The sequence below is a fragment of the Suricata suricatta genome, chromosome 4, assembly GCF_006229205.1.
Source record: "Suricata suricatta isolate VVHF042 chromosome 4, meerkat_22Aug2017_6uvM2_HiC, whole genome shotgun sequence".
Taxonomy (NCBI): domain Eukaryota; kingdom Metazoa; phylum Chordata; class Mammalia; order Carnivora; family Herpestidae; genus Suricata; species Suricata suricatta.
Genome location: NC_043703.1, coordinates 11,656,013 through 11,680,485, shown reverse-complemented (window position 1 = coordinate 11,680,485; position 24,473 = coordinate 11,656,013). Strand labels below are relative to the sequence as shown.

Here is a 24,473-nt window from a genome sequence, read left to right as displayed (position 1 = left end):
CGGTGAGCACAATCACCCCCAGGGAACAGCACTAGAAAGAAGTTCGGCTCTAAGGACCACAGTGCAAGATTCCTTGCATGTACAGCCTGAGGGCAACCTGTAGGGGGCAGAGTAGCCCTCACCCATGAGCCGCTGGCTGGCTGGCCTCAGTCCCCGAGGGGCTCCGCCACGTCAGGACCCCTGGCCCTCCCAAGGTGGCGTGTTCTTGGCAGTGTGCTTCTCAGAAATATGCAGGCCACACTAACTACCGTACACGGACCGCCCACTGCGGGCGCCTCACTTCACAGGGCCCGAATCAGACAGGAGTCAGAAGGTTGGGTACGAAATGTGCTTTCTGTCGCAAGCACAACTGTGAAAATAAGTTAAAAGTGAGGGAGACATCAGGTCTTGGTTCTAAGTTATTCCTCTCTTTCAGCCTCCACTTGCCGATCTGAAAATAAACATAATCAACCTCAAGGTTCTAAAATGCTTTTAGGCCTTAAGATCCTACACTGGATTTCTTGCCGGTCTATTTAAAAATTTCAGTTTATGCATTTCCTTGAACCCACAGCATTAACCAACTACTTTTTTCCCCGACAATATCCAAAAGCAATTAAAAACAAAAACTGAACAAACCACAAGTGTTGGTGCTTAGCTTCCAAACAGATGTGGATAAAAACAAATTACTTAACCTTTATGAAGCCTTAGATATAATTCATTAAATGCTAAACACCATCAGTCACATCTGCCAAGAGAATCTGAAGGAAGAGACGTCCCTGAAAGTCGGGAGCTCAGGTCACAAAGAGCACCGCACAGGCTGACCACCAGCCCAGGGATGCTGGCCACACACATCACCCACACGTGGTGCTGAAGACAGGTGACAAAATTCTTAATAGTTCTGCTTTAAACTCTTCTTTAGAAGTCAATGCCAGAAGCCTTAACCAGAAAGTCACCTAAACGGCCTCTCAGCTCAACAACACTAATGAAACACCCACTTGGAAATCCCACACAAGAAGTGACTTCACTGTCACTGACAATGCACTCTGGCCCCGCCTACTCCACACGGTGAAGACGCCTACTTCGATGTGATCCAGTTTGTACCACGGCCGCCTTGCAGCCAAGGATGGGCTGCTAGCCGGGAGTTGCCCACCTGCCAATGAGCTGCCGCTGGAAGATGATTTTCAGCGACCATTATTTGGTGCTAGAGTCTTGATCTAAGGCCCAAATCCACTTTCATGTATTCTACCGTTTGGGGAGGGCGGGGGAGGGAGATGTCCTGCATGGTGTTTTGGGGTTTTTTTTTGTTTCGTTTTTAAATTAGTTTCTGATAGTTCAACATACCAAGATTTCAGTAAAGTTTCATATTTCTGGATTTTTTGAAAACAAAAAACCGAAACACCAGATCATCTGGGAACCTTGCGCTGCTAGTTCCGCCCAGTGTCCACTACAGCAGCGAGGCGGTGGCCCCACAAGACGGGCCCATTCGTGCTCTGGTTTGTCACAGGATGGGGTGGGGACTCCTAACTTCTGCTGCTGGCCTGACGGGAGGAACAGGGCCTGGCCTTCCTCTCTCATCGTAACTACTAGAAATCTGAACAGAAGAAGAGATGAAACAGCTGTGAGCAGATATTTGACGACAGGTATGGCAGGCCTGTGACCCCTGCCGCTCGGGAAACAGACGCGAGCGTCCTAGCAGCACCGGAGCTTTCCGCAGGAGCCAGTGTCTTGGCGGTGGCCCGGGAAGGGGAACCCAAGAGAGTCCTGCGCTCCCCCTGAGTTCAAGACTGAGCAAAGCTCCAGAAGGCCAAGGTGGCTACAACACACAAGAGGCAGTTTCCAGAACGAGAGCTCCTCCACAGTTCTCCACGTAAGCAAAACAGATCCAAATTTAGTAGTAAAAATCCAGTCATGCACTTATTACGTGTCCATGTTCTATTTGTAGGCTCTGCCTTAACAAGAAGTTTACTTAAAAAAAAAAAAAACAAATGAAAAAAAACAAAATGAAGACAAAATAGCCCACATTGCAGGTCACTAGAGATAAGAGAAGATTGAGAAGAACAGCGAGTAAGAGTAACATCAGACCCCCAAAACACAACATAAGGGAGTGTCTTCAAATTCTAAGGTAACTTTCACCTGGGGTTTCTATACACAGCCAAACTATCAATCAAGTAGGAATGCAAACCCAAAAATACTGGCAGATAAGCTAACTCTGAAGAAAGTAACAACTTGTCCGTGGTCTCTCAGGAAACTCCTGAGAGGATGTGCTTCTCCAAAATAAGAAAGTGAAACAAGAAAGAAGATGTAGGATCTCGGAAAGAGGGAATCCAACGCAGGCAGGAAGGCCAAGCGTTTCCAGATGATGGCTATCCAGAGGCTGAGAAAGCAAGTGGCCAACATTAGAGCAGGAAGGAAGGGCTGCAGCAGCTAACATCCCGCCTTCCACCATATAATGTCCATGAGTGATAATAAAAAGCAGCGGACATGCCTTACCCAGCATTACGGAGGCACTTCCCAGAAAGAATAGTGAAAAAAGCTGAAAATGGTCATTTCAGGGGAGTGGGGAGCGAGTGGGGTGGGAAACACAGGCAGCGATGTGCTTGCAGAGTGACTTTCTGTCACTGCTTGACGGTTTAAACCATATGAATGAATTACTTGGATGAAACTACAACGTAATTGTAAACATGTGAGTCCATCAACAAGTACACACACCTGAAGGTCAGACCGGAGCGCCGTCTCTGTAACCTCAATCACACTGGGCCTACAAACGACCTTTCTTATTAGAACCGAGCTTCAGGCCAATGTCGTCAGTCAACACTGAATCATTTTAGAAGAATTCTCTGATAATGGTGACTGCATCTATTGTGTGGAGTTGTCAAGGAGATTGTGCATTAATCACACAGGGCCCTCTGTATGACACCCCAGGAGAAAGGCCTGAATGATCTTCATTCTGAGATTCCTCGGGCAGCTTCTGACTAATTGGACTGAACGGGTCTCCAAGCTAGAAAGCACAGAGTCCCGTTTGTCACTCACCCACAGGAGGTGTTAGGTCCCTTGAACACCGATGCGTTTTTCTTAGCTTCATTCCCATTCATCTCCTCCCTACCTTGACTCCTTGTTCACCTTTCCGGCCTTCAAACCCACTGTAAATCTGGACTCTCCTGTATTTTGTTTCCTTGTACGTTACTGCCTTAGACCTTCCTGGAAAGTGGCAGGGGGGTGGGCAGATGGACGGACAGATGGGGAAACTGGGAACTTGCTTTCAAAAACAATTCTGTGAAGGCTTGGAAGGTCCTACATCAAACTGGTAACAGCAGCTCTCTTGGAAAGGGAGAGATAGGGACCAACAGGGACCTCCAGTTTGTACAGTTTGATTTTTTTATATGAGCACAGTTGTGCATTATGATTAAAAATAATTTTCTAAGTTTATTTATTTATTTTGAGATAGAGAAAGAAAGTACCAGCAGGAGAGGGGCAGAAAGAGAGAGAGAGAGACTCTGTGCTGACAGCAGTGAGCCCAATGAGGGGCTTAAACTCACTGAACCATTAATCATGACCTAAAAATAAGGGGCGCCTGAGTGGCTCAGTCAGTTTGAGCATCAACTCTTGATTTTGGCTCAGGTCATAATCCCAGGGTCATGAGATTGAGCCCCACATCGGGTTCCATGCTGAGCATGGAGCCTCCTTAAGATTTTCTCTCTCTCTTCCCCTCTCTCCTTCTCGCTCTTGCTCTCTCTCAAAAAAATAATAGTAATTTTTAAGAATAACTCTACAACCTACAACTGCAATAGCCACTAAGATAACAAAAATATCCAATGTTGGCTGAATTCTTACCATGTGCCAGCACTGTTCCAAGCTCTTTTTTCATATATGAATTAATCCTCTCAGTAACCATCTTCGATACAATTATCCCTATTTGACGAATGAGGAAACTGAGGCAGAGAGAGGATCAACAACGTCAGCTCTTACGCAGCTCGTATGTGGGGGAGCAGGGATCCAAAACCCAGTCTCTCTACCACCCCTGCTACTGGAACTGGACAGAAATGATGAGAGTCATCCCTGAGGGCCTAAGAACTGCTCTGAATATTTCCAAATGAATTCATCCAGTCCGCTCAATTTACCCTATAAGGAAACATGACCATTGCCCACATTTTGCATATGAAGGAACTTTGGGTAATAGCCTGTTCAAGGTCACAGAGCTATAAAGTGGTTGAGTCTTTACCTTAAACACTGGAGCTCGGGCCCCAGGGGCTCAGGCTACTACAAGAGAACTTGGCCCTCTTTCTGTATATCGTGATGATAACCAAACCTTCACTTACCTGACAGCTAGTCTGTTTTCCTCCACGAATAATGCCAGTCTTGGAAGTATTTGCTTCAATCTGCTAATGCACAGATGGTACTTTTACAGGAAAGAAAACTTGACCATAGAAACCTGTTCATATTTACCTGAACCACACCCATACAGGAATCCAGAAATATCGATCCTTTTGGTTCTTTGGAGATCTTCTCATCTTTATAAAAATTTAAATTGTAGGATCCGTCACCAAGTTGAATCAGGTGGAAAAACCGTCTTTTAAATGACTGGGAGAAAAATACACACACAGTTATTGTTGCAAAATGAAAAGAGTCACAATCTCTACCGATGGCTCACAGCTGTACACATGCAGAAACCATTTCTGGTCTCTCTAAACCCAACCTACCCCGGCCAGTGCCCCAGCTAAAGGTGAGTTCAGACTCTCCACCATGTCTAACAGTTTTCAGTGCATTTAAATTCTGAGGAGGTGGTTCACTTAACATTCATGGGTCATTTTTTCTCACCCACAGCATTTGATATTTTTACATAACCACCCAAAAGCAGCGCACCGAGTTCCAATTTGGGACGCAGCACAGAAGGATGGAAACTTTCTCAAGTCCCCAGGGTTTCTTTCTCACACAGAACAGGAACTTTCTCTGCCTCGTGACACTGAACGAGGTCCCGCCTCAGGATTATGACAGTCAGCATTTCCCTGGATCTCCTCTTTCTCGCCCTGTCCACCTCCCTTCGTTATTTCTCCTCCCTTCAGTATTTATGCTGCTCTTCCCCTGCCCCTACCTCTTTCCCAAGTGGGTTTTTATACCCTCTTCCAATCTAACCCTTTTCCTTCCGATCCTCAAGCTTTGCTCTTCTTGACCTTGCCACAGTAGACCTCCCAAAAGGGCTTAGATTTAGCCCCTGGGTGATGGGCTTGGAGGTGCCATGTACCACTCTTGTCGTGGACACAGGGAAGAGAGCCCGTGTCGGCATCTGCACCTTCGCACCGGCCCAGCGATGATGATGACCTCGTCACGCTGGCGGTCAGGGCATGAAGCGGGGCAAGCGGGTGCGAGTAGAACAGTACCAACGGGGGAGGCATCTTACTGACCAGACAATGTCACTTTTGTCAGGAAGAACAGCATGCCCGTTCATGTTGAGCATTATTCCCAAGACTGACAGCAAAACGGGTTTCACGAGAGGGGAACGCAGGGTGACGGGCCGCCTTACCCTCATGGTCACGCTTATTGCGCTGTTCATGTTGCCTTTGTACAGCCACCCGTGCTTGGTGATCCCCCCCTTCTGAGAGCCGAGGGAGGCGGCGTCCTAGGAGAGAGGGAAAGCCACAACTGATCTCCAGTTACGACGAATCTTATCTGATGCGAATCTGGTCAAATAGAAAAGCATTCAACTGGTGCCGGCCTGCCCCACTGGGCCCCTCTGCTGGCGTTACCATCTGCCACGAGTCATTTCGGAGTCAGCTTGGCAGTAAAAAAGAAGAAGCTAAATGCCTGAAAACTCTAGTCCATTAAAAGGCAAAGCTAGTTCCAGTCCAATTTTTTTATTTTTGAGTGTTTAATGAGCCACAGAAAGTACATACCATACTTGACCACTCAGGTTGTAAGGTCCTGCAGGGTTTCATGAAAAATATTTTCAAATTACACTCCCTTATGATTGGAGGACAAAAGCAAATTCCTGGAAAACTTCCCAGAGGCTCAGTTCAGGGGAAGGTGAATGAAGAAAGAAAGGAAGTGTGAGGCAACAGAGAAAGGAGAGATGAAAGAAAAGGAATGGACAATGGAAAAGAAGGAAAGAGAGGCAAGAAGGCACAGAGAGAGAGAGAGAGATGAAACAGAGAGAGTTAGGAAAGCGAAGGGACGCAGCTAGAAAAATAAAGAAACATGCTTCTGTGGGTTCCGGCTCCAGCTGGGGGTACGAGGTGAGCACGGGGCTGCCAGCTGCTGCTGAAGTTACATCAGGTGCACACTCGTGCGTGTAACAGACGGATGACAGGTGTACGCTCACACTCACACACAATCCGGCAAGTCTGCAGCCTGACCCTGGCTCTGGGGGGCCCTGCCCCTCGGAGGTGCTCCCTGATAGACTCTCAGTAGGTACAGCAGGACTAGAGGGCCACAGTGTCATGGTCCCCACCTCGCACCCTGTAAGCCTGGTCTCCAATGATGATCTGTTTTTGTAATCAAATGGACAGTTGCAGAAAGACCCATCTTCTGTTTTTAGACAGAGTCAGCTTGGCAGTACAAAAGAAGCTAAATCCATGAAAACTCTAGTCCATTAAAAGGCAAAGCTAGTTCCAACTCAGTATTAATGTTGCTGGTCTTATTGTTATTATTATTAGCAATAATAGAAATGACTTATGTGTCTAGGATTGTAAAGTTTGTTGTGTGTCCTTCGCATGCAATACTTCAGTTGGTTCTCCTCTTACTGCTAATCGGCACCAAGTGTTTTTAGTATCTTGGTTTTCACTTTGGATGGTCACTCTTCCCAGAATTATTTTAAAAGCGACTTCTAAAATAATTTCCCACCAAAGACATTGTTAACATTCTTGAATGGCTGGCGTTATGGTCTACCTGATGATAAAAGAAAAAAAAAGAAAGGAACCCCTCCCCGCTTAACTCACAATGAGGCACCAAATACGACCAGGGGTGAGTGAAAAATGCAAAAGACAGGTAGCACTGACTTTTTCTTAGGTTTCCCTTGTTCAGTGGACACAGTCACCTTAACGCCCAGTTCTCTCTATAGATTTCTCTGACAGAAGGGGGAGGAAGCTTAAGAAAAAAAAAAAAGAAAAAAGCTTCTTAATACCATATACGTCACTCAATCCCATCACTGAAAAAAGAGCCATTTGAAGTCCACTGGCAGTTTGTTTCAAGGTAGCTTGTGAAAAACAACCTAAACTTCAGGCCTAAGTAATCTTGGTATCTTTTAACAATGTAGCCAAATCTTATCCAGGCCTTTGAAAATGATCTGGGAACAAATAAACAAGACAGGAAGAACTTGCAATGCTAAACAGTGAAGTTGAAATGGAGACCTTACTTCAATCAATCCAGTAATACAATGAATAAAAATTCTTTCCCTGTTTCAAGAAACATTCCAATTCCTCTTTTGGCTACATGCTGGTAATTTTCCAACCGATCTTGTAGAGTCTGTAAACTAAATCAGTTTTCAAATCTGCAAGTGATCATCTTACCTCATCTTTATCAACCTCCTCATCGACTTCATAGACGTGAACTGGAAGTTTATCCAACTTGGCCACTTTGCTTTAAAAAGAAGGAAGAAACGTGTTATCATGACCTAATCCATGAAGAGATATACTTCTTCCCCCATTAGAGGGACCAACGTTTAACAAATCCAAAGCGGGTCCACTCAGCGGACCAACAAACCACCAACACACTGCTGCTTTGCAAAGTGGGTGATCCCAAGCGTTGGAGGGCCCTCGGAAGCCATGTAGACGAGCCGGTGTAGGCAAGTGTATTCATTAATAAAGACTTGGTAGAACAGGAAAAAAAAAAAAAAGACCTGGTAGAATAACTTTTAAAATGAAGCTTATAAGAAAAAATGGAAACTAGGGTCATCTTTAGAGTGGGAGCCACAGTCTTAGTGATACTGTGTTAACAACAGAAGCACGGAAACCGTGGCCAGTAGGTGTATTAAACAGTACGTTCTAGGCACTGTGTTTCCCATGTATTACTTCCTTCAGTCCCTTACATGGTGGGGGCTGGTGATGGTAGACCATTTAATAGATAAGGAAACTGAGGCTTCCAGAGGGCAGAGCGAGCAGATGATGAAGGCAGACTACAGAATCTATGTTCTTAATCACTGTTTGTATCCTCCCTCTCTTTCTTAGCACACAGCTGGAAAATTATTAATGCCGAAGGCAAAATCTACGAGCAGTCAGTATACTACAGCTCACAGTCTGTGCAAAGAAAGCCATGAGAATAGTGTGAACCAGACTATCTGTGAAGACAGGTTAAGGCAATCAGATGGAAAGAATTTAAAAGTCCCCAAATAAGTACTGGGTAAATACAGAACTAAGGAGCATACCCCATCTGGAGGAGATAATGCTGGAAGGGAGTGTCTTCAGCTGAGGTTTTAAAACAGTCAATGGGGAGCTTGGCTAAACACTCCCAAGGAGTGGCTAAACCACACAAATAGAAAAAGCAAACATCTAGGTCCACCGGGAATAGTTTCAATGGTTCCAACTCATAGATGCAACAAACATAGAGAAAAATATATTAATCGGCTTGCAAGTAAAATTTTCACTGGCAATGGTTACTTTTAATGGTTACTTTTGGTTACAATCCATCGCTATTTGATTTCAATTCTCATGAACAACTATACCTAAATTTACCAACTGTATCATTTCAGGATATCCTGAAATGTAACCTACCCCTCGAGGCAAGACCTACCTACACCTGGTTCACTTTAATGACTGCTAATCAATCTAAACACACTCGTGTTGGGTGTATTCTAGGACCTGTTAATACTTCAAAGAAAGTAAGAAAACTGTCTGGGAAAATGCTTGCTCTTTTACTTTTTTTAAACATAAAATTTGTTCGATGTGACACTTCTTATATTTCTTCTAAGTATTCTTTTAATGGTAAGTCATGCTGTAGCACTTACATTTTCTTTGTTTTCTATTTCTCGCTGAAAGTACTCTATCTGTTCTCTCAGAATCACATCGCTACACCATCCATGTGTTTATACCATTTACCACCCCCAGAGTACTAGGTTTGAGTCCTCTTATCAAATACCCTGGGAAGGAGGAGCTACCCCATATGCACACAAACCATCTAGAAATACGGCCTCCATTACTCTGGTTGCATGTGAAGTGACACACCTCCCTAAGCCTTTCAGGGACAAAAACAAACACTGCCTGTGGGTGTCCCCCCCCCCCCCCCCCGTATGGTCTGACCATTTACTCACTTTGGAAGCTGTCGAAACTCTCCCGAGTAATCTTCATATTTATAGTTCACAAGATGCCAGTCGGAGTTATAGGTTTTGATGCACTGCAGGGAGAAGGGGAGGGTGTAAAAAAATAGAGAGCATAAGAGAAAAAGGAAAAAGATACGTGATAGCTTTCGGAGAACGTTTGGGAAGGTTTGCAAATGCACAGGCACCCAAACAACAAAACAGCTCTTTCACTTCTACCCTCCCACGCCTGAAATTCCACCATCAGAGGTTCTAAAGCATTCGCCCTGCCCATCATTCATGACCCCAGAGCAGATTTTGCAAGTGGACAAACTGCACCTCACGTTGCTGCATTTACATAACAAACCGTGTACTGCTTCTGAGAGATAAGCCCTCACTTAGGAAGCCTTGTGCCCTCTACTAGCTCATGACAGTAGGTGGAAAGTGTGAACCTAAAAGATACTTTCATGGTATTTACTAATACGACAAGTAGATGGGTTACTAAGTATAATATAAATCTGCCCTCAGTCTTTACTTCTGCTTATAAGGGCCAGAGTGAGGTTATTGGGAGAAAAGATTTAGATTCCAAGCCACAGTGGCACCGTGGCATCATCGCGTGTCCGCGCACGCATGTGTGAACAGGATGGACAAAGCAGGAACTTTACATTCTGTGATGCTGCTGACCTACACAGACCGCTGCGGGGCCCAGGGCAGGCTGCCCCCAAATGTACAACACCATAGTGATGATTCTGAATGAAGCCACTTGGGAAATAACCCGTGCAAAGACACTCAGACCCTCTGCTGTCCCCTGAAGGCTGGAAACAAATCTCCCATATGAAAAATACTCTCCTGGACTAAGAAGTAAGAAAAAAATCCTTATCGCCAGAGGTAGGGACTTGAAAGCTGAGAAAGCTACAGAAATAAACCTTGTTATTTTTTTCTAATCTCCTACCTCAGCCTAAATTCTGCTTAGAATTCCTTATTAATTAAGGCTCCCAAACACCTTTCTTTATCATGTCAATGCCTCGCAAATTTATTTCTCATTGTTGAAAATGTATAAAAACTGTCTGCCTTAGTCATTTCTTGGGGTCTCAGTTTCATTTTTGGACCTCCATGTGCTCATAAAACTTTGTGTGTTTTTCTCCTATTAATTTGCCTTATATCAGTTTCATTCCTAAACCAGCGAGAAGAAACTCTGGAGAAAAAAAAAAAGACATTCCTACTCTCCTTACCCTTCATTTAAACTACCTCAGTAACCAACAGACTCAACAAACCAGCATGGCGTCTTTCATTCACCTATCCAGGAGGAAGCACCGGATAGCGTATAGACTGTAAAGATTATAAGGCTGTGTCCACCACATCTTCAAATTGAAATGAGCCAAAATCAATAGGGGAAGCATTTGCTTTAGTTAGCAACAGCTACATTGATTTTCCATATGGTCAGCTCTTGGCTACACATATGTAAATTTCAGTGTGGGGAAAAAAATGAATAAGTGAAGAGGTAGTTGAATGTCTTACCTAGTTGACTCTGGCCGTAACTAACATCACGATCAAAGTCTCTATTCTGCTCACCCCACTTCATCGTTTATATGGTCAACCTTTCTTATCTGTTTCATGGCTTATGCCCAAAGGCCTTCTGAAGCAAACTCCCCTCGATTCCAAAGTCATCAATTAACGACAGCAGTGATAATGAGTGCTTCCCTTGCTCCAGACTCTGTGCTAAGCACTCTACTGGCAAGATAGTGAAGGGCAGGTAGGGTAAGATTTTACATTATTGTTCTGAAAGGTGGACTAAATAGCAGAGAAGGGTTAGGCACAGAGTTGAACGGTGGAACTGAACAACGTTTCGATCTCTCTGCCAGGTAGTTACAAATGTTTTTGAATACTACCTTACTCTTGTAAGTGCTCTTCAAAAATATTTTCAAAGCATTTTCACATTCAGAACATCTGACATCCATACGCAAAATTACATTCCAAACCAAGAGTGACTGCAGAAGTACCTGTGTCCCTACGTCCATTAGCACAGCTACGTCAGGTCTGACTAGGTATGACCGTCTTCTGCACATGCTCCTATCTTTCTGTTCAGGTTTTTGCACAAGCATGGCAACCAAAGTCATACCACCAAAGTCTCCTTCAGGATATTAAACCCATTCTGATGTATAACATGCACCTGCCCAGTTACAAAGATAAACGAGCAAGCACTTGCATACAATTCATGCATGTCTGAATGGAACACCTGACTGCTCAGATTCTTACTATCTTAGGTAAAAGGGCTCATAAAGATAATTATGTTTAAATATTTTAAATTATAAGAAACTGTAAGGAAACATAGTTAACCAGGTCACGTGGCCAGAGAGTCACTCATTTGATAAGCCCTTGTTGACTGTCCACATGGCAGGCACCCCACCCCCCACCCCTCTGGGGATGCAGAAGTCTAGGAAATGAGGGGTTATGTCAGAAATCAGTATCCGGAGGATTGGATCTCTAGAAGGACAGGGATCTGACTGGCTGATTTCATCAGTGACCTTTCAGACTTGTGAAATTCAATAGTATTTTCAAGTTAATACTGAAAGGTTTTTGAAGCTGTTTTTTAAAACAGCCATTAGGTCATCGTCTGCCGGACAAGAGGATAGGGAGGAAGTGCTTGCCGGTCGCTCCACCCTAGTGGCCTCGTCCCAAGAGGGCTTGTTCCGCTGGCTGGGGCAGCACAGCATGAAGCTGTTATTCCTAAAACTACGGCAGTTTAAGAATGGACTGGAGAACTGTGCCTCAAAAATCATATTTTTTAAGCAACTGGGAGAACTTAAGTAGAATTAATAAGTTTGGAGGTGAACAAACTCTTTCTGGAAAAAGCCATATAGTTAAGTATGTTCAGCTTTAAGGGTCACATGGTCTCTGCTGCAAATACTCAACTCTGAGTTAATGTGAAAGTAGGTCACAGGTGACATGTAAATGAAGGGGCGTGGTACAATAAAACTTTATTTACAAAAACAGGCTGCAGGCCAGACAGCTGCCTGTGGGTCAGTCACACGGCGTCTGCATCCTGCTTTAAACTAAACATTTAAGACTACATAAACATTTCTGGCTCTATTTGTCCAGAATTGTCTTTTCAAAGAAGGTAAGACAAGAAGTTACCTGTCCAGAAGGATGAGAGATCACACTTTTACAATTTTTGATATGTATTTAATTTTTTGTAAACCTTAATGGAAACTAAATAATATCATATATTACTATAATATTGTTATTTTAATTAGTCTTCACTTTAAAAAGCATAGCTTCCTTGTGGTAAGCAAACTTACTGATGCGCATGTTTATCATTTAAAAATCAACAAGAAAAATAGGGGTAAAGACCCATTATTTTTAAATGAAGGAGCACTTCAAGAAACAAAATTAAAATACCTAATTAGTTCATCTTACGTACAAGCACCTGGAGGAAGGAACAAACACCAGTCTAAAAAAAAGAAATGCAATCCAAATGCAAGAATTTCCCTTTCCTCTTTAACAAGGTAATCATTTGTACGTTCACATAAGAGTGACAATAATTGTACACTGATCAGGCACAGTCAGGCTCTGCTCATTATCACCTGGCACTTCTTGAAGACAGAACTAGTCTTGAAAATGTTATAAGTAGAAGCATATAAATGAAGTAAATGAACACATAAGGGTGTGTGCTGAGTCTCCATTAAAAGCAATCTCAACAGCAAAGCCTCTGCAAAGATTTCCAGCGAGTTCCTAAGTTACCTGTATTCCATGCCTGTAAGTCCTGTACACGTCATGTTTTAAGCAGTCGTCACAAATGACCCCTATTAACATTTCTGTCTAAGTTTTGGTCTCCAAAAATTCCATACTGTTCTCTTCTTTTAACTTCCATTATAAAAATGTAATTACCTCTGATACTTCCTTGAAACCATCACTGAAATTTAAAGTGCGGGGGGGGGGGGGCATTGGCAAACAGCGACTCTAAGATAACGTGTACATTAATGTAGAAAAGGCACATTACCTCCGTAACGAACAAGCTCTGTGCTTCTTCTTGCGCGTCCGCAGGAACCGTGGAGCACATGTACCGACCCTGTCGCCTCAGAGTGGCCGTCTGTGAAGGCGAGAGCAGGGAGAGGTTTGGTTACTGGAAGACGGAAGGCGCCGGCATCAGGGTGCACCTGCGCCCCGCACAGAGACAGCCCCTCAGGCTCTGCCAGTCCTGCAGAGAGAGCCCTTCTCCTTCCCCCTTGGGTCACACACAACGGATCCCTTTTGGGGCTGGAAAGCTCAAAGCCAGGCATGGGGCAATGGCTCCCACTTCTTTCTGAGTCAGAAGCCCAGTGACCCCTGCAGGGAGTCCTTCTGCTCCTGCCAGGCAGGGTAGGCCCCCTTTCAGAATCCCTGACCCTCGCTGGCCCCCAGTGCTTGAGTGCATCCCGCTACATTGGCTTTTTCTTGTCTTAATGGCCTTTTTTCCAGTGTAAAACAAATATACCATAAAATTTACCATTTTAACCCAGATTTTTTTTTAAGTTTATTTATTTACTTTGAGAGAGAGAGCGAGCCAGGGAGGGGAAGAGAGAGGGAGAGACAGAATCCCAAGCAGGCTCCACACTGCCAGGGCAGAGCCTGATACGGGACTCGAACTCACGCACCATGAACTCATGACCTGAGCCAAAATCTAGAGTCAGACACTCAGGAAATTGAGCTAACCAGGCACCTCAATTTTACTTTTTTAAGCAAACTCTCTACCCAACATGGGCTCAAACTCACGATCTTGAGATCAAGAATCATATGCTCTTCCTACTGAGCCAGCCAGGCACCCGCATTGTAACCATTTTAAAGTGTACATTTCAGCGGCGTTAAGTACATTCACATTGCTGCGCAACCATCATCACATCCGTGTCTTCTTTTTTCTAGTTTTATTGAGAAATAATTGACATACATCACTGCATAAGCTTAAGGCAAACAGCATGATGGTTTGGTTTACATCCATTGTGAAGTGAGGACCACAATAGGTTCAGCTAATGTCCGTTCTCTCACACAAACACAATAAAAAGAAAGGGAAAAGGGGGGAAAAAAGCCTTTCTCCTTGTGATAGGATTTGCTCACGTAAGAGCTGTCCTAGATGCCACACGGCGGTGTTCACTGTAGACACCAGGCTAGAATCACTTCCCTGGTCCTTGTTTGTCTTATGACAGGAAGTTTGGACCTTGTGACCCCCTTCCTCCAATTCTCCCCCCCCCCCCACTCTCCATCTTTGGTAACTGCAAGGCTGATCTCTTTCTCTGGGCCTTTTTGTCTTACTTTATTTCATTCCACATATAAATGGATCACAGTATTTGTCTTTGTGTTTGATTCCTTTCACTTAGCATGATGCCTATAAGGCCCATCATGTTTTTGCAAATGGTAGGACCTCCTCATTTTTTATGGCTTAATATTATTCCGGTGTGGATACATATCACAATTTCTTTATGCATTTAGCTAACAATGGACGCTTCAGTTGTTTCCACGTTGCGGCTACTGTAACCAATGCTGCTATAAACAGCTTTTCAAGGCAGTGTTTTCACTTCCTTTAGATATATTCGCATAAGTGGGGTTACTGGATCATATGGTAGTTCTATTTTTAAGTATTTTTTTCTTAACTTTATTATTTTGAGACGGATGGTGCGAGTGGGGGAGGGGCAGAAAGAGAGACAATTCCAAACAGGCTGCCAGTTGCGGAGCCTGACGCTGGGCCGGAACCCACCAAACATTGATTATGACCTAAGCCAAATCCAAGAGTCAGATGCTTAACCAACTGAGCCACACAGATGCCCCTCTATTTTTAATTTTTTGAGGGTCCTCCACACTGTTTTCCATACTGGCTGCACTAAACTACAATCCTACCAACAGTGCACAAGGGTTTCCTTTTCTCCACATCGATGCCAGCATGTGTCACCGCTTATCTTTCTGGTGACAGCTACTCCGATGACAAGCATGAGGTGATATCACTGTTATTTTAATTTGCGTTTCCCTAATAACTAGTGATGGTGATCATCTTTTCATTTACTTTACTTGTTGGTTTTTTGTATACCTTCTTCAGAAAACGGTCTTTTCAGGTCCTTTGTCCTTTTTAATTTGGGTTATTTTTCTTGTTGTTATTGAGTTGCATGCGTTCTTTATATATTTTGGATATTAGCCCCTAGATATGTGGTTTGCAAATATTTTTTCCCATTCTGTAGGCTGTCTCTTCACGTTACTGATGATTTGTTTTGCTGTGCAGAAGCTTTTAGGTTTGGTGTGGTCACATTTGTTTTTGTCGCTGTTGTTGTTTGTGTTTTAGTTAGCATACCCCAAAATGTTATTATCAAGGCCCACGGTAAAGAGATTTATTTCTGTATTCTCTTCTAGGAGTCTCATGATTTCAGGTCTTACATATACATATCTCAGGTCTCTAATCCACCTTGAGTTCATTTTCATGAGAAGGAAGATGTGGGTCCAGTTTCATCCTTTTCCATGGGAGCAGCCAATCATCCCAGCACCATTTACAGAAGAGCGCCATTTATTGTCATTTCTCCACGGAGTGTCCTCAGATCCCTTGTCAAATATCAGTTGACTGTATATGCTTGTTTATTTTAGGCTCTCGATTCGGTTCTACTTGTCTGTTTTTATGCCTGTACCACACTATTTTGGGAACTACAGCTTTAGAGTAGAGCTTGAAATCAGGATGTGTGATGCTTCCTGCTTTGTTCTTTCTAAAGATTTCTTTAGCTGTTTGGGGTCTTTTGTGGCTCCAAGTGAGTTTTAGGACTATTTTTTCTACTTCACATTCATCTCTTACTTGCCTTTTTATGTCACTCTTGTTCACTGACACATCCCAATGGGCTCATGGCACAGTAACCGGACAAGTCGAAGGTGCTCAACCACTATTTGTTGAACGGATCTATGATCTTGTGAATGCTACCTCCCCTCAAGAGGTTCAATTGCTTATTTTAAATAATAAAATGCCACGTTAAGCAGTGGAAATCCACTTTAATTAACGTTATTGGGAAGGGACAATTTTGTCAATATGAGGAAACAGAACTCAGGCTTCAGAAAGAAATGTTCCTAGATTTTTCCTCCCATGGACTATAATCCTTGGATACTATTAACAGATCACAGTTAAGAAAATGGCATATGTGGAAAACATTTTGCAAAGAGAGTCAGTCCACCCTTGGTAGGTCTTCGTAGCTCCTAATAAGCAGGGGTCCCCCTGCATCTGTCCCAGACGGTTTTCGTCTTTGGCTGGAAGAAGCTATGGATCAAATCTGTGATGCCCTCCCTCCGGCACAGGTTGAAAACTTCAGTGGGTATATTTTGTATATAATTTAATTTTATTTCCTGCCGTTGGTCTTGGTTTCTTTGCAACTGTCACAAATGGTGAACCTTACTACTCTCACCTGTTCCCATGAAAGGCCATAGAGACATGTGACAATCAGCACTGAAGAGGCATAATCTATTCAAAAAGTTTCCAAGTAACACAGTGATTATAAGAGACTGTCAAAACTGTTAAAAAACAGGAATAATATAAGAAAAGGGGAATTGTTTGTTTAAGAAACTGTATATGCTTCAAAGAAGAATACGTTCTATAGCCTTAATTTGATGTATTTTGGTCTTTCAAGATTTTTGAAACTAATTATTACACTTGTAAAATGTTCAGGAAATGCTCAATTCAAGAAACAGGACTATTAGAGTCATTTCCAGTCCATTTTCCACCACAGCTCTAGTCAAAAGACACAATGTATTATGTTTTTCCCAGTGGAATAACCAACTCAAGAAACTTTTAAGGTTTTATTTATTTTTATTTTTTAATGTCTTTATTTTTGAAAGTGAGAGACAGTACTAATGAGGGATGGGCAGAGAGAGAGGGAGACACAGAATCTGAAGCAGGCTCCAGGCCCTAAGCTGTCAGCACAGAGCCCGATGCAGGGCTCAAACTCACAAATTGTGAGATCATGACCTAAGCTGAAGTCTGACACTAAGGTTTTATTTTTAAGTAATCTCCACCCCAACGTGGAACTTGAACTCACAACCCCAAGATCAAGAGTTGCATGCTCTACTGATTGAGCCAGCCAGATGCCCCTCAGGAAACTTCAATTATGGATACTTTTCCAAACACTCCTCTAGGGTGAGAGAAATAGGATATGGATCTTTTTGATTCTCGTGGATCAGAGTGAATGGCATTATGCCCTCACTTTAAAAAGAAAGCAACTTTAATCCTTCAAGAGAGACTGGCGTTTAGCAGGTAAGAGAGCACTGGGCATAATTAAACCAGTCACCTGTGTGCTTACCACCACCCACCAGCACCCACCAGTACTGGAATGCTATGTCTGAGTTCGTTACTGATCAAGTCCTCGCTCTGATTTTGACAAAGCTTAGTTTTCCTACAAGAGCCCTTCTTCCCTCTGGAGACTTCATCCAAATAAATAGTGCACTTCTTAAAAACCATTCACTTACATGAGACACACTTTCGTAGTACATATCTAGCTGCGCGTCATTTTTAGGTCTAATTCCCGTTGTATATAAACTTGGATGTTTCAGATATCCTCTTTTAGATGGCTGGCTGCTATCCTTCCCCATATAGGTCTGCTGCTCCTCACACCCAAAGGCACAGACGATTTCCCTCTCCTGGAATCTGGGCTGGCTTTGACCAATCAGATGAGGCGGAACTGGCACTGTGCCTGTTCCAAACTTAGCCTTTAGGAGGACTAGCAGCTCTCTTCCTCCTTCTTAAAAGCAAGTTCTACAACTTGAGACCACTATGCCATAAGGAAGTCCAAACTAGCTATATGGAGAAGCCACATATAGAGAAACGCCCCACCAGCCCACAGCTGGTTCCAGCCATCCTGGCTGAGGTACCACAATGTAAGTAGCCTTCTTGGACATTCCAGACTCTGCAGACAGCAAGTCAAGCAGAATTACCCCGCTGAGCCTTGATCAGATTTCAGAACTGTGAGAAATGAAAAATCACTGTCCTAAATTAACTAGGCTTTGGAGTGGTGTGTTACCCAGCAATAACTAACTGTAACAAGATGGCCAGAGATTAGGAACACGTCTTCATTATCATACTGAAAAAACGGCTGTTTTCATGAAAACATTTTCAAATACTAATCACTATATAGAGTTAGGACAGAAGCAATGAAGGGATACTCGAAGCTGCCACTTGGGTTCCACGTTTACCTTTCTTGGGACATGTGTTAATGTCCTAAGAGGAGACAAGTAAAATAGAAACAAAATGCCTGTTACCCTTCGAGAGTAGCTATCAATGGCTTCTCTTCCTCCAAATCATTGTACCGACCATTTTACATTTCAGCAGAAATATCACTTCTCCATCCACGCATCCATCCATCCATCCATCCATCCATCCATCCATCTATCCATCTGCTGTGCCACTACTTTCTGCCACTGGACACTGAACTAGCAGCTAAGACACCAACTTCAATGAAATATAGTTGCTTTTCCTATAAAGCTTATAATCTGAAGACAGAGGAAGAATAAGAAATAAACTATCAGAGTGCCAGCACTACAGAGGAGTACAAGAGAAAGGGGCACAGAAGCACAGGCTGGCATGAAAGAAAAGAATAGGGGAATCCAAATCCAACAGGGAGGGGGAAAGGACATCGGGAAGATGTGCACCAAGGCAAAGACACTCAAGCTAAACTGTGTAGGATGAGTACAAGTTGTATTCAGTACAAAAAGAAGCAGCTTGGGAGATAAACTTACCCTTGGAAAGTTAAACGAGCAAAATCAAGACATAATAAATGAGATTATCTCTTTGCACACACACACACACACACACACACACACACACACACACACGAGACCCATTAAATCCTAGAACTACAAATAGATCCTATTCCAAAGGAAAAACTGCCCAGAAGTCTAATTAAACTTGAATTAACACCAAAGAATTAAAAATCCCACCAACCTATAGCCTAATCAATAGTTTTAACTCATCTGGGGAAAGAATGGGCCAACAGAAGAGCTGGGATTGCATGTCAGTGTCTTTATCACCATTTAAAAGGCAAGGCTGAAATCCATCAGGCTGGGGTCCCCTGGGGCACCACGGACTCCTGGACTTGGCACCGATGAGGACCCACCCCTTGCTATCCTCTGTTCCCAAGGTCTTCCCACTCACGGAGTCCAGCCTCGCTAATCCAAGTTTATAAAGGAATTCCCATTTAGATTTTCCTAAGTGGAGAGAATGGACACAGCCACTAAATATATTCTGATCTGCTTATTAATTCTAGTTCCCAAAGCTCATTATTAAATGCTATTTGGTTTGTTCTCCTACAAGGTTATCTGCTACCAGTCAATTCTTGGAGCCTAAACAACTCTGGTCACATTGACCACACTCAGCCTCTGGACTTGCAAATCTAAGCGTTGATCCCAGAGCTTGGTGACTTATCAAGTATAGCCCATGAGGCCCTGTCTGATAGCTCGTCAATCTCTGACTCCATAATCCCAAACCCCCTGCAGGCACATGTTCTACTTCCTCCCACCGGACTGTGGATTCCTGTGAGGGCAGGGGCATATCCTCCGGTCTGTATCTCTGGGCTAAGTAATCAATGTTTCAAGAATGAATGAATAAAAAAATAGTCAATGGAGACCAAAATAGGACTCTACTGAAAAATCATCGATTACTTGTATATAATTTTTTTTCTGTTATTACAGAAACTCCTCTGGTCCATAATGAAAACTGACAAGGGAAGACTACAGCATAAATGAATGCTCTACTTTAATTTCTCCAAAGACTTTATTTATTAAAAGTCATATTTGGGTAATAGTCTACTGTATGCCAAATCGATTCACATTAAATTTCTGCAGTTTTTTTATCTGGCTTATAACAGAGTCCCAATCAATACCTGGAGATTTATACTCAATGATTTTCTTTTCCATGGTTGTGGTATTCTCTTCTACTTTTCTATCAGTTAAAATCATATTTCTCCTCAAAGATGGGTCTGTATCCACTTTATATAAATCAATATCAAGGTGGACATTTAAAGAATATCACTCCCATTCCTATGTTTGGAAATAAATTATTTCCAGGCCACTGGGAGAGCTCAGCAGCTGCCTTCTTCTCTGTAGATCTCTACATTCGCAAAGGGGAGGGGAGAAGCATTTCACTACGAAGCGAGATAAGATCTGCAAATTAAATCTAAACACAGCTAGCATCTCGGGCAACCATTTTGGATGGAAATCTCATAGTGCAAAGCACAATTTAAAACAAAAGCCCTCTTCTAGCTACTAAGATAGTCTAGATTATTTTTAGTCAGTTACTGTCACTTAGGTTAAACGCTGGTAGTCTTGGACACACAGAGACCTTTCGTTACCTTGGCCAAGTATGGACAGGAGTCTCACGAGGAATTCCAAAAAAAGTCAGGAGTAACTGAAAAGAACAATTTAGAACTGCTAAAGGAAGAGAAAGGGGTGAAGTCCTCACCCAAAAGGCTTAGAAGGACACCCGAGGTCCCAGGTCCATCTTTAGGGGACTTTTTCTTTTAATGAAATAAGTTGAAGGAGTTCAGAGTTGCCCCCGGACCTGAAGAGAAACAGCAGAACTAACTCCAAGCTTAATTTAATGGAAGGACACATGTCAAATAGATGTCTTTTACTTTAAAAGCCTTTTTCTCTCCTGGTTGAAATGATTCCCTCCAAAGACTGGGGTCACTTCGGCAGCTAGGAGCCGTATCTGTATGTGTGGCCCAGGGAGGCAGGGCCGCGTGCCACCTGAAGGGACATACAGACGAACCCTGCGCCGGGTCTCCTCCTCTGGGCCAGCCCTGGGGCATCCGGCACTTCCCGACACTCTTCTTGATCACTCACAGCTGCTCCCTGAGGGCCTGCTCTAACTCCGGGTCTGCATCTTCAACTTGGAAGCTCTCTCTATGAATGGAATTCGTGACCCCAACCTGGCCAGAGCTCTGTCTTCTCTCCATCAGGGCCGGCCACCCTGACCCCCTGAAGCTGGGGTCCCAGGAAGCTCTTGTTTCAACCCGCAAGAAACGTGAGGTGAACCATTTAATTAAACTTCCTATGGAAGAATCTGAGAAGCGATACTGGAAAGGGGGTTGACGTGAGAGCCAGGAAACCTGAGTGCTCATCTGAGCTCGGCTCTAACCAGCTGTGTGATGCTGGGGGCGAGTTTTAACTCTCCACGTCTGTAAAATAGAGTTTTCTAAGGATCTCCTTAGATCCCTTGTAATTTAAAAATTCCACAGTTCTGTGAACATGGAATACTAAGGCCATCTCTCTCAAATGGCTTATTATCTGTGCTTTGAGAGAAACTAAAAGACATCCAAAAAAATAAGACGAATATTATGTCTGCTTTGACTGATTACCCCATTTATTTTTATGAAAGGAATTGTTGGTTGAGAAGGAGGGCAGAGTCACTTTGGGGACTTAAATAAATATAGGGTAAGTTTTAACAGAGACATGCTTTTGTGTCCCTATGTCTTCACTTTTCCGACCCTCCCAACCCATACGGCATGGCGCTTTTTATTAATCACTTTAGAATGGGCATTACAACTATAACAAAACAACTCTCTTAATTCCTGGTGGGAAGCATGCATAGCCAAGGCTGTTTAAAATATCCTATTTTATATGATTTTAATTAAGAGGCTGAAACCAGAGGCCCACCCTTCCCCTGGGACCCTGCGAACAACGAGCTGGAGACAAGATCCCAGAGCAGTGGGTGGGCTGCGGCGTGAGGCGGCTGCGGGCGTCCGCACGCGGTCCCCCCATCTCTCCCGAGCCAAGGAGCACAGGGCTGGGAGTGTCCGCCCTCAGACAGAAAAACAAACATCACAGGCGGCCCAGAAGGCCGTGCGGGCCTTGAAACAGGAAGAGATGGCTTCTTGAGTGTTCTGAGCAGAATGCCTCTGAAGAGTTACAAGAGGTGAAAAAGGTTCTCTTCAAGAGGAGGTAACTGGTCAGTTGGGCACATGGCTGCAGGAAGTCCAAAGTGAGGGAAATTTCCTGGGTGCCTGGGGTCTTACCTCTAAGATGGGCTCTGAGGCCTGCAAACAGCCCGAGGTCAGAGACGGGGGCCCGAGGCTCACTCTGACAGATATGACCTGCTGGACAGAGAAGCCCACCAGGGCCCAGGGGTTGGTCAGCTCCCATCTACCCCTACACAAAAATGTGGACTCGCTCTGCTCAGCAGTTAACCTAACCTGTTTGTAATTCCGTACAGAGCATCCTATACTTGCGTTCATTTTTGTGTTTGTTTGAATTCCCTCGGTAGAACTCTGCCTTCAAACCTTGGAGGGCTTGATGCATTTGCAGAGAAACAGTACTTTGATCTTCCAGGAGAAGGGCGACCTTGGGGTGTGGTGGGAAGGGCCAGCACTCCGGGAGGGGAGGGAAGTGGATGCTGCCAGAAATCAAAGCCCAGGCGGCCTGGGGAAGACAGCTCTTTAGGCTGGCGTCCCTCGGCCTGGCCCATCTCCTTCACTAAACAAGCAGGCCTGGGGTTGAATTTATATTGTGCTCGACTGCGCCAAATGGACAGCATCCACTTCAATGTTCTAAAGTTATCTTGGCTTTGCAACTACTCCCTGTTAGACAGGCAGCTCTCAACACCTCCTTCCTTTCGTCTCTAGGCCTGAGCCAAACTGCACGGTACCTCACCGTCTGTGAAGTTATGTCCCTTTATATCATATGCTGGAAACCGGCCTTGGTCGCCTCTGTCTGTACATGAAACATCACTCCTAGACGGCTCTGGGGACGTCTCTGTGACTTATCAAGCACGGCGTAATGGCACCTTTCCAAGTGTCTGGCAGACGCATTTGTTTCAGAGCAGATGACTTGCTTTGAGAGGATTCAGTCCCAAGCCAGGCTGGAAACTAAAATTCACGCAGGGCGTTCCCCACATCTCACTGCGGAGATCATGTCTTGGCGGCTGACCCACAGCGTCCTATTAACATCAGACAATCCCATTTTCAGTTTCCTGAGAACTCTCAATGCCGCGTTCACCAATAATTAAGAAAATGGACAAAGTATGGGACAGGGCAAGGGTCTAAAGAAGGAACCCTATTTAGGTTTCTGGAGGGATTTAGCAAAAGACCACTCCCAAGCGACCCATTAAAACCCTGCCAGGGCGGAGCCACGCTGAGGGCCATCTCTCCCTCACAGCTGCTCCTCGCTGGCCCCTGCAAGCCCTCCGGGCTCCCGCCCTGCACCGCCCATCTCTGTTCACTCAACAGTGCCACCGGTATGCTGCCAGTGACTCTCCTTGCCAGACAGCCCCATGACAGTGCATGCATCCAGGGTGCTCGTGCGTGCGCCTCAGGGGAGCACCCACACCCCTATGCCTGCCTCCCCTCCCCTGTCCCTACCTGTTCTCTGCACACCTGCCAGTCATCTCTCTAAAACTCCCATCTGACAGCACCAGGCCTCGGCTTCCATCCTCTCCATGACTCCTCGCTGCCGCCAGAATCGAGTCCACGCTCCTCAGCAGAACCCAAGCCCACGGCCGAGCAGCTGTGAGGACTTTTCGGGGCTCCCCTGCTCTTCCTCGGCCCTACGGCAGCACGTGGGGTCTTCTGGCTCCCTCAGGCATCAGACCACCAGCCTGGCGGTGGGGCTGTTCCCACCACCCACATCTGCCGCCGGCCTGGAGTCGCTCGGACTCCGCTGCTCACCCTTGCTTCTCCGACCCGGCAGAACACCCGGTACATTGTGAATGTTTGCTGAGTGAATGGGCAGCAGAGATTTCAAAATGGGGATTGTTTAATTCAATCGTAATATCACTCAGGGCTCCAAAGTAGATGGTGTCTCAGAACTGGTGAGACACCAGGTGGCTTCTGTCTCCGCTTAATGTCCTGTTTCCTAAAATGTCATGTACATTTATAAGTGTCAGGAGACCTTTGAGAGCCATAAAAACTTCATTCTACTTCCTTCTCAAATCCCCAAAATTATACACTACATAACTGCCCAAATGCAGTAAACTATAACCAAACAAGTGAAATGTTCAGGACCCTTCACGATGAGACTCATCCCTTAAGTTTGGTTTTTAGAGATTTAGTTTGTTTTTTAGAGATTTAGTTTGGTTTATTTTGGTTTGGTATTTGAAGCATGTTTTTGTCACCAATGCATAAGAGAGATGGGGGCGGGGTTATCCAGAACACCAGGCGCGGCCTCTGGTCACTTGGGGGCGCGGTCTCCTTCCTGTTTATGTCACATCCATTCAGTTTTGAGGCTGGTCCTGGGCTGATGTGAGGCAGGCCGAGCTTCCCCAGGGGTCAGGGGTTCTGCCTGCCTAACATCAGCC

At 44.4% G+C, this 24,473-nt stretch overlaps 1 protein-coding gene across 13 annotated transcripts in view; it reads right to left on the bottom strand.

Annotated features, from left to right (window-relative positions):
* Nucleotides 1-24,473, bottom strand: part of DOCK9 (dedicator of cytokinesis 9) — a 283,577-nt gene that overhangs the window by 120,447 nt on the left and 138,657 nt on the right. For all 13 annotated transcript variants that reach the window (XM_029936495.1, XM_029936502.1, XM_029936506.1 and 10 more), the window contains 5 exons: nt 13,200-13,289; nt 9,215-9,297; nt 7,479-7,548; nt 5,498-5,593; nt 4,423-4,557 (listed from right to left, as the gene is read on the bottom strand). In XM_029936495.1, the coding sequence (XP_029792355.1) occupies nt 4,423-4,557; nt 5,498-5,593; nt 7,479-7,548; nt 9,215-9,297; nt 13,200-13,289 (474 nt within the window). The remainder of the gene's footprint in view (nt 1-4,422; nt 4,558-5,497; nt 5,594-7,478; nt 7,549-9,214; nt 9,298-13,199; nt 13,290-24,473) is intronic.